The sequence below is a fragment of the Theobroma cacao genome, chromosome 4 (genome assembly GCF_053813885.1).
Source record: "Theobroma cacao isolate CCN51 chromosome 4, ASM5381388v1, whole genome shotgun sequence".
Taxonomy (NCBI): Eukaryota; Viridiplantae; Streptophyta; class Magnoliopsida; order Malvales; family Malvaceae; genus Theobroma; species Theobroma cacao.
The window spans coordinates 35,406,973-35,417,986 of record NC_142642.1 but is presented as its reverse complement, the minus strand read 5'-3'; the positions used below and the strand labels follow the sequence as shown (position 1 = coordinate 35,417,986).

Here is an 11,014-nt window from a genome sequence, read left to right as displayed (position 1 = left end):
TTATTGTTCAAAGGATAAGGCCCAGGACCATTGTTCATATGTATGCATGTCGATGGAATGCAAGTTCATAATTAATTATTACAATTAACATCCTTTTATTGATGCCATTTCTTAAATCCTCTCATCGTTTTGGTAAAATTTGCAAATGTCATCTTACCTAAAAAATTCTTCAATGAAACTTATCCTTTCAAGTCTCTTGGAGAAATCACATCACCGGGATTGACAATTGTAAACAAGATAAGTGTCTTTTGGTATAATGCACATTACAATTTGTTAATATACGAATCAAAGTCTTTTATTGAAAACATTATTCAGATCCTCCCATCATTTTAGTAAAATTCGAGAACGAATTCTCACCTAGAGAATTTCTTAGGAAAGTTTAGCTTTACAAACTTCCCCAAAAAGATCTCATCATCGGAACCATTGTTCGTATATACTGCACACATGTCAATGAAATGCAAATTCATAATTAAGTATTACAATTGACAACCTTTTATCGAGGCCATTTTTGAATCCTCCCATCATTTTAGTAAAATCCGAGAATGCCATCTCACTTAGAGAATATCCTGAGGAAACTTATCCTTACAAGCTTCTCGAAGAAATCTCATCATCAAGAAGTTAATTCAGATAATTATCCCATTTTATACCAATACTGTTTTATCATTTTTTTATCTTACTATATTTTCATTCATTTTCCTTTTTATTTATTCCTATCCCAATTTTCGATAAAGCTATCGATTTCAGTCAACTTGATACTATCATATTTTATTATATATTAATTTTAATTTTTCTTAGTACATTTCCATCTCTATTTGATATCTATATAAACTTACATAACTAAGTATTTTATGATTATGTCTAACATTTCACCTTTTCTCACATTTTATATTTCTTCTTTAACATATTCTATACCTAAATAAACATTCCTTTTCTATATATATTTTCAATCTAAATAAATCTATTTCTACCACTAAATATTTACTTTTCCTATATTTAATATCTACCTAACATTTTATGATCAATTATTCATTTCTTTCTACATATATTTTATTTGTTAAATATATTTTCATAACTAAAGATATATATATTCTATATTTTTAAAGAAACTAAATATATTTCTTTTCACCTATTTACAATTTTTTGTTTCCTTAGTCTCAATTTTTCATTCCTTACATTTAAAATAAATCTTCTTATATTTTTTCACTTATTCTATTTAAAAAAAAATCTCATTTCATTTCTTCATTTCCTAAATCCTACTAAGATCAAACATATGCAAACCAATTAAGGAAGCTCAAGAATCTCAAATCCACAAATTAAACCCAAAGCAAAAGGAACAAGCCTTACCTCTCGTTGGGCTTGAACTAATTCTAGTGACTAGGCCTTTAAAGGCCTACAGATCTACTTCACTGATCTGATCTCCTCTTTCTCCCAACGTTGCCGTTTTGATCGTTTCACAACCTTTCTTTACTTAACATCAATTGGCTATCTCTTCCTTCTCTCCCTCTATTCTCCAAATGACACCGTTTATAACCCAAACCCAAACTATTTAATCCCTCTTTTCTCCCTTTCCTCTCCATTTCGACCTCTATTTTCTCTCTCTACCAATAACTCTCTCCACCCACAATGTCATGGTCCTTGCATGAACCTGAATCTCAGATCATCGAGATAATACTCCAACCGAGTTAAGCTACAAAATCTCACATCGAAGAGAAATTTCCAGTAAGGAGTAAGAGAGGATATCATGATCCTAGAGAAAGGAGCCATGAATCCTACATTGGTTATGTAATAAAGTGATACTGAAAATATAAGGGTTTACATTACCTTCAACCTATGAGACATCATTTATGGGATAAAACCGTAAAGTCGACGGGTCAAAACAGACAATACCTCATAGTTACTTTTATCGTGCCTTTACTTGTAATATCTTTTATAACTACCAAGTAACCAGTAGGCTGTGTATATTTTTAAGATTATGAATGAAGTGTGTGTGCTTTCTTTTGAATACCAATACTTTGTTCATCTCTGGTCAATCCAACCTAAAATAAAGGCTTCCTAACAAGAGCCATATTCCATTCTCCATAATTTAATATCTAAGACTCCAACCCAGTCGCACCACCTCTTTACCACAATGATTCTTGGATTTCTCTGTCGGCTTTCCTTTCTCGAGCCACAACTCTTGATCACTTGCTACATTGTATCCTTATTTGAAACTAAGAAAACTAGCTTGTTTTAGATGCCATATTTGAAATTAAAGAAAAGTGACTTGTTTTAGATGCCTTCCAAACAAAATTAGCTCCTTTTAAACGTTAAATCGCCTGACAAAATAAATAGCATTATTTTAACTCACAAAATCTTAAATCTCACATTTCAAATCCTAAATCTCATATCATTTTTTACCTTCTTTGAAAAAATTGTATTATGATGGTTGACTTCCGTCTTTGTTTCCGTTAATCTTAGTTCACGAAAATTGCAGCTAAAACAGTAAAGAAACTACAAAAGAATACTTTAAATTGAGAAACATCGAAATGACCATCCAACAAGGGTTCATAGTGCTTGACTTGAATCTTGAGTTACGTATGGTTCAGAAGTACATCACCGCTTATTTGGTTCACAAGTTTGCTTTTGCATGAAGATGAAAATGGACGAAACTAAAGTCTTGTATTCGAGTCTCTTTATCGAAGATTTTTCATTAGTAGATGAAGCTGCTATGATTAGGAAATATTACAAGGAAGTGGCGCTCTTGGTCCACTCGGACAAGAATGAATTAGTCATAATTGAGGGTGCTTTCAAGATCGTCTACTAGACTTGGGAGACTCTTTTATCTGATCACAACAAAAAAAAGAAGAAAAGCATGACGGAGATGAAGTTCTTTAGTTTGGATTAGATTAATCATTATATGCACTCAAATTTTTTATGACTAATATATAATTAATTCTGATTTTATTTTATCTTTAAATTCAATTTGGGTTTGATTTTTGAGATCAGTCCATTTTCATAATTAATCACAATTATAATTAGCTACGATCATGCTAAGTAAAGTGAAGTAAATTATTGAAGAATATTCTAATTTGGGTTTCTTAGGCATTGAAAATTTAGTTATGTTATCTTTAAGCTTTTAGATTATTTTTTTGGTTAATTTTGTTCAAAGAAATTGCATATATACATGTAAAATTGAACATAAATAAAATACCCAACCCTTGTGTTAGTATATTTTGTCAATTTTTTTTTTATTTTGTAATTGAATTCTGTGGTTCAAGAAATTATTGTATCAAGGAACTATGCGTTTTACTTGCTTTAGTGTTTGTATCGGTGTCATGGTTACTCAATTATTTAACAAAATTGGATTTTGTTTGTTTTTGGTAATCAAATTTGTCGGTTTGTATGTAATTTAAAAAGTTTTTAGATAACGGTGTGATTTTTCATACGGAATGGGATTGGAATGATTTGGGACTGATTTGAAGTTTATGATGCATTATCTGATAACATGTTTAATGGGTTATTGATGAAATGGTGCATACGTAAGTTTGGGATGGAGAGAAGTGAATTTTTTCTTTGTATGGTGGTGAAGAATGCTCTGTAATGAATCCAATCATATTATGATGTACTTTATCCCATTTAATCTTTAGAGAATGGCTTCAGAGCCTATGTAATTATTGCAATGTTTAATTCTATTATGTATTCATGCAGTTTAATTCTTCAAGCAGTGGGTGTATGTCCTTTGTGGAGTTTAATGCTTTCTTGTTTGTATGATAATATTGTGAGTGGTTAATGAGCTTGATACATTACCTTTGATTTGTTTCATCGAAGTTAGCTACGAAAGACAAACAGGTCATCTTTTGGAGTAAGTAATAGTAAATAAAGCTCCAAGGGCTTGGCTTAATAGTCCGCCACCAGTTAATTGATCAAAACTTTTGAACCTCCTGGCTTCCCTTCCATCTCCTATGAAAGCCTGCGATGTCCACTTGCTGGAACATGCAGCAAGTTGCAATGCACTATTTCTTGCAGTAGGGACTGGCTGAAGTATAATTCTTGGCTCCTCTTGGCATAAGCGATGAATTCAACAGCCAAAAAGAAAAAGTAAGTAATATTGTCCTGATTAATCTTTGATTAAATCAATCAGATGAACACAATCTTGTTTCTTTGTTTTAACAAAAAGACCGTTTCTCCCTTTTTAGTGATTACATGTTTTAACATCTTAAAGATAAAGATTACAGCAGCATTCTTAAGCATCACTATGCAGTGACTGAAGTATTACTTGAATTCCATGTTGTGGCCGAAGGGTAAGATTCGATACTGGTGAGTGGACATATGCAGGGGAGAGGGCAATGGTGTAGCGTTGGAGAATCATCGAGAGAGCAGTCTTTGTTTCTGTGGTCGCAAAGCTCATACCTACACAAGATCGAGGTCCCAACCCAAAGGGAATAAACGCAGCTGCATTGTATTTGGTAGCTTTTGCAATCCCTTCGGCAAATCTCTCTGGTTTAAAAAGATGCACATCATCTCCCCATAATTCAGGGTCATGGTGAAGTGCCATGTTTGGGATCATAAACTCTATACCAGCGGGCAGGACTAGCTTTCCCAATTGAATTTCTCTTCCAACTTTTCTTACCAGGCCATTTACAGGAGCATACAATCTTAGAGTTTCGTACATGATCATGGTGATCTGTTTGCAGAATAGGAATTTAATATATTCAATTAGAACTCAGAATTTAAATTACTAAATGCTCAGTAGTGTACGCTATTGAAATGGTTAGAGATTTGCAGTTTGCTTACTGTTTTTAGTTTGGCAAGGCCTTCAGAATGTGGATTTTGGTTGCCAAATATCTCAATCACCTCTCTTCTTGCTTTCTCTTGCCAATCTCTATGGACTGCTAAAAGCAAGACGGTCCATGCAAGCAAGGAATTAGTCGTTTCCTGTCCAGCAAAGTAGAATGTTTTGCACTCATCTACCAAATCTTCAACCGAAAGCCTGTTTTTGTCGTCCAAATCATGATAGGAAGCTATAAGCAATCCCAGAAAATCACTACCGAAGCTGTCGGCTTCTCCACTCACCACTTTGTCTTCTCTTTTCTTAACAATCTCCATCACAGAATCATGTATTCCTTTTGCAAGTTTCTCTGACTCTATATCGTCATCAGTTTTCCAGAACTTACTGCAAAAGCAAACCAATATCAGCCATATATTGGGAGAATACAAAAAACAAAAATTCTTATTCATTTTTCTTTGAAAATCAAGGAAAAACTTGGAATTAGTTAAGCCTGAGGAACATACCTGATGCCAGGAATCCTAGCCTTAAAAAGACTTCTGCTCACAATTATTGAGAGCTCCATCAGCATGTCGAAAATCTTCTTCCCTTCCAAGTAACTGCTACCAAAAGCTGTTCTCGATATCACTTCTGAAGTCAATAATCTAAATTCTTGAAACACTTCGATCTCTTTGCCTTCCTGACCTTTCCACTGCTCTAGCATTCTTTCAACGCTAGCAATTACTGCTGGAGTCATGTTCTGCCAAAACCATCCGCCAATTGGTAAGCCAACAATATAAGATTGCCAAAATTTGACACCTAGCACTTATTCATAGATAATTATTCTATGCTTAATTAAAACTAATTCACAAATCACAGCTGCTAATAATCTATAGTCAAGTTGTTTTAGTTTCGAGGTTTTACTTTTAAGCTCTCCCCATGAAAAGCATGATTGGCCAACTTCCTTTGCTTCGCCCATTTTTTACCTTCGGTTGTCGCAAGCCCGTCCCCCAGTAGCCTGCTAAAGTAGATTGGTGGCTTCTGTTTTGGAAAAGCTTTTTCACTATTTTTCAGAACCTCTTTGACTAGTTCTGGTTCTGTAATCGCCACTTGAGCTTGAATACCGTCCCAAAAAAGATAATTCTTCCCTAATCAAAGTTTAAAAAAAAGGGTCAATCTTTTTCAAGAACTGGAAGTTAGAAATCATACAGTGAAAAAAAAAAAAAAAACAGGCATCTTGTTGTCTCACCGTAGATATTGATCCAGGAGTAAACATGAGGTAGCACTTTGGGAAATATATCATGTGTCAGGGCCATATGTTTGCTTAATGCTTCCTTTCTGAAATGGTTAACTTCCTTATTGTTTCCGTGGATGAATCGGTAAGGAGGTCCTTTAATTCCCTGTGAACTCAGTAAATGCTGTATACGGAGAGGCACCCACCAATACTGGTGGAGGACCTTGACTAGAGCTACGAGGAGGTACAGGCAGAACGAACTTGTGAGAAGGATTGCAAGCTTCACTATGACATTCATTTTCTTCTCTTAACAATGAATTCAGATGTTCCTATATTCTCCCACTTTTGATATGGGGGACTAGATTTGAATTATGATTTCCTCAGTAGCTGGGGGAGTTGGGTTGTTTTTAACATGAAAATTGGACGTGTCATTTCTGAGTTATTTAAATAAGAGTGTTTTGAAAATGATTGCGAAGTTTTCTTTTAAATTTGAAAAAAGATGCATACCCATTATTCCTTTCATTCTGTCGCTGAAAGTCCTTGGATCCTGAGCTTGTTTTACGTTCTTGGATTTTAGCTTAATATAAATGAGTTGGTCTCCTCTGTTCTCTCTGTTGTTTGAAGCAAAGCAGACACGAGCTATAGTTTTATTAGAAGTTTCAATATTACTAGGTAGTACATATGTCAGGACAAATTACTATAAGCCAAAACTACAGTGATTGATCCGTGTTTAAATGAATATGAAACACCTTTCATGGGTTACTCGTTGACCTTGTAAGTGTGATTTGCCAAAGGGAACATAACAGAAAGAAACGACAGTGTTGAATGGCCCATATCTTTGTCCAAATCTGCAGCTGGCCAGCCGCATATTCTCTTGCAGCTGAGATTCAGTTCATGATGATTGTCTGGCATAAGATAAAAATCTACCATGGTAGGCGTTGAAGGGATTATTTAAGCTAGTTGGTGAATATAAAAGTGTGGCATATCTTACAATCATACGCCAGGAAATTTCCCCATAGCCCTGAGCCGTGATCCAGGAACTTACTCAATAGAATTGGTGGACTTCACTTTCTTTTCTGTTCTTTCTTCTCTACTCTTTTGTTTTTTTTAAAGTTGGTTGAGTAATTAATCTATTGATATTAATTTATTTTTTTCTTAATTATTAAATCATTATGTGTATAAAAAAAATTATTTTCTTTTTAAATGTGATAGTTTACAATTCAATAGTAAATCTAAAATTTCGTATGAAAGGTGATTAAATGATAATTATAAAAATAATCATATTATATATATATGTATATCAAAGTTTATATATTTAATAATAAAAAAATTAAAAATTGAATGGTAGTGACCACTACCCTCTTGATTCCGCCGGCTCTACATGAAATGTTTGACTAAATACATCTTGCCTAAGAAAGTGAGTCAACAACTCCTTTTACGGTCTTTCCACATATCCATTGGTTTTATGCGTTATGCTTTTCCACGTTGATTACCATGATTTCATTACATTAATTATATAGGGTTTGCTTAATTCTATATAATAAAGATAAGGACTGCAAGATCATTGCTATTATAATAAGCACATGCTAAAAACAGCGATAAGTTTTTTTGTTAACCTGTTAGTCCTGCTTCCAATTTTACTTCTGAAAATTTCCTGTAATTATTTGCACATGTGTACGAGACGGAAGAATTTATATAAAAATTTTTAAGTCAAGTTTCATGAATATTCTCAATATAAAATTTTATCTAAAATGATATCAAAGCTTATTAAAATGTTTCCAAATTCTGTAAGCTTATCTACATAAGAAGGCATTTTAAATTTTCGATTATAGGTTTAATTTAATCACTTTTAATAGGCCTTGTACAAAGCTTACTTCTGAACTTAATTATAGGTAAATTCATAAAAAAAATTTTAAATAGTGACATAAGTAAAGTAATAAATAATAATTAATTTTTTTTTGTAATTATCTTGAATTTTAATCTTTTTAATTAAAATATGATATCGATAATGTTATTAACATACACTCTGAAACATCAATTATTATATTAATAATTTATAATAAAACGGAAATAATTTTATATTTGAAATTATTTTTTTTAATTGATGAGGTTTTATGCTTTTTCTTTTTTTTAATTATGGGGTTGATGAAATATAGAAATTCCCATCTACCCTACATTGTTTACTGTCCCCAGAGAGTGACTTGATATTCAGCAACAGACTAGAAAATTCACTGATAATTTATCCACCTACTTGGAATGTAATTGTTCCTAAACAGCTTGATTGTTGAAACCATAGATTAAACCTTTCACTGTACTCTTGAAAATTCAGGCATTGGTAACATTTTAATCACAAAAACCAGTTTCAATCAGTGCATGGCAGTGAAGGAATCCTACAAAAGTTTCCCCTTCTTTATGCCTGTGCCTGTTCTGGAAGCAGTATATCATTGCATCTAGTAAGGAATAGCTTCTAATTAATTAATTAACAACCTTTTATTGATGTCATTTCTTAAATCCTCTCATCGTTTTGGTAAAATTTGCGAATGTCATCTTACCTAAAGAATTCTTCAACGAAACTTATACTTTCAAACCTCTTGGAGAAATCACATCACCGGGATTGACAATTGTAAACAAGATAAGTGTCATATGATATAATGCAGATTACAATTTGTTAAATACGAATCAAAGTCTTTTATTGAAAACATTACTCCGATCTTCCCATCTTTTTAGTAAAATTCGGGAACGAATTCTCACTAAGAGAATTTCTTGGGAAAGTTTAGCTTTACAAACTTCACAAAAAAGATCTCATCATCGGAACCATTGTTCGTATATTACTGCACACATGTCAATGAAATGCAAATTCATAATTAAGTATTACAATTGACAACCTTTTATCGAGGCCATTTTTGAATCCTCCCATCATTTTAGTAAAATCCGAGAATGCTATCTCAACTAGAGAATATCCTAAGGAAACTTATCCTTACAAGCTTCTCAGAGAAATCTCATTATCAAGAAGTTAATTCAGATAATTATCCCATTTTATACCAATAATTTTTTATTATTTTTTTTATCTTATTATATTTTCATTCCTTTTCCTTTTTATTTATTCCTATCCCAATTTTCGATAAAGCTATCGATTTCAATCAACTTGATACTATCATATTTTATTATATATTAATTTTACTTTTTCCTAGTACATTTCCATCTCTATTTGATATCTATATGAACTTACATAACTAAGTATTTTATTATTATGTATAACATTTCACCTTTTCTCATGTTTTATATTTCTTCTTAAACATATTCTATACCTAAATAAACATTCCTTTTCAATATATATTTTCAATCTAAATAAATCTATTTCTACAACTAAATATTTACTTTTCCTATATTTAATATCTACCTAACATTTTTATGATCAATTATTCATTTCTTTCAAAATATATTTTATTTGTTAAATATATTTTCATAACTAAAGATATATATATATATATATATTATATTTTTAAAGAAACTAAATATATTTCTTTTCACCTATCCACAATTTTTTGTTTCCTTACTCTCCATTTTTCATTCCTTACATTTAAAATAAATCTTCTTATATTTTTTCACTTATTCTATTTAAAAAAAATCTCATTTCATTTCTTCATTTCCTAAATCCTACTAAGATCAAACATATGCAAACCAATTAAGGAAGCTCAAGAATCTCAAATCCACAAATTAAACCCAAAGCAAAAGGAACAAGCCTTACCTCTCGTTGGGCTTGAACCAATTCTAGTGACTAGGCCTTTAAAGGCCTACAGATCTACTTCACTGATCTGATCTCCTCTTTCTCCAAATGTTGCCGTTTTGATCATTTCACAACCTTTCTTTACTTAACATCAATTGGCTCTCTTCCTTCTCTCCCTCTATTCTCTAAATGACACCGTTTATAACCCAAACCCGAACTATTTAATCCCTCTTTTCTCCCTTTCCTCTCCATTTCCACCTTTATTTTCTCTCTCTACCTTCTCTCTAAAACAAACCCTAACCCCTGTTAAAGCAAAACATCTTTGCCATCATCAAACCACCTATTCACAATCGCCGATCTCTCCACCCACAATGTCATGGTCCTTGCATAAACCTGAATCTCAAATCATCGAGATAATACTCCAACCGAGTTAAGTTACAAAGTCTCACATCGAAGAAAAACTCTCAGTGCGGAGTAAGAGAGGATATCATGGTCCTAAAGAAGGGAGCCATGAATCCCACATTAGCTACGTAATAAAGTGATACTGAAAATATAATGGTTCACACTACTTTTAACCTGTGAGGCGTCTTTTGTGGGACAAAATCGTAAAACCTACAGGCCAAAGCAGACAATACCTCACAGTTACTTTTATCATGCCTTTACTTGTAATACCTTTTATAACCACCAAGTAACTAGTAGGCTGTGTATATTTTCAAGATTATGAATGAAGTGTGTGTGCTTTCTTTTGAATACTAATACTTTGTTCATCTTTGTTCAATCCAACCTAAAACAGAGGCTTCCTAACAAGAGCCATATTCCATTCTCCATAATTTAATATCTAAGACTCCAACCCAGTCACACCACCTCTTTACCACAATGATTCTTGGATTTCTCTGTCGGCTTTCCTTTCTCGAGCCACAACTCCTGATCACTTGCTACATTGTATCCTTATTTGAAACTAAGAAAACTAGCTTGTTTTAGATGCCATATTTGAAATTAAAGAAAAGTGACTTGTTTTAGATGCCTTCCAAACAGAATTAGCTTCTTTTAAATGTTAAATTGCCTAACAATATAAATAGCATTATTTTAACTCACAAAATCTTAAATCTCACATTTTAAATCCTAAATCTCATATCATTTTTTACCTTCTTTGAAAAAATTGTATTATGATGGTTGATTTTCGTCTTCGTTTCCGTTAATCTCAATTCACGAAAATTGCAGCTGAAAAAGTAAAGAAACTGCAAAAGAATATTTTAAATTGGGAAACATCGAAATGGCCATCCAACAAGGGTTCACAGTGCTTGACTTG

The 11,014-nt window shown here is 32.5% G+C and overlaps 1 protein-coding gene across 1 annotated transcript; it reads right to left on the bottom strand.

The window, feature by feature from the left end:
- Positions 1–4,154: 4,154 nt before the first annotated feature.
- Positions 4,155–6,277, bottom strand: LOC148763345 (cytochrome P450 CYP749A22-like). The gene is made up of 5 exons (XM_088805622.1): positions 5,994–6,277; positions 5,669–5,892; positions 5,272–5,504; positions 4,774–5,152; positions 4,155–4,663 (listed from the first exon to the last, which is right to left on the bottom strand). The coding sequence occupies exons 1-5, from the start codon at positions 6,274–6,276 to the stop codon at positions 4,223–4,225; spliced, it is 1,560 nt and encodes a 519-aa protein (XP_088661748.1). The 5' UTR covers position 6,277; the 3' UTR covers positions 4,155–4,222.
- Positions 6,278–11,014: the final 4,737 nt, after the last annotated feature.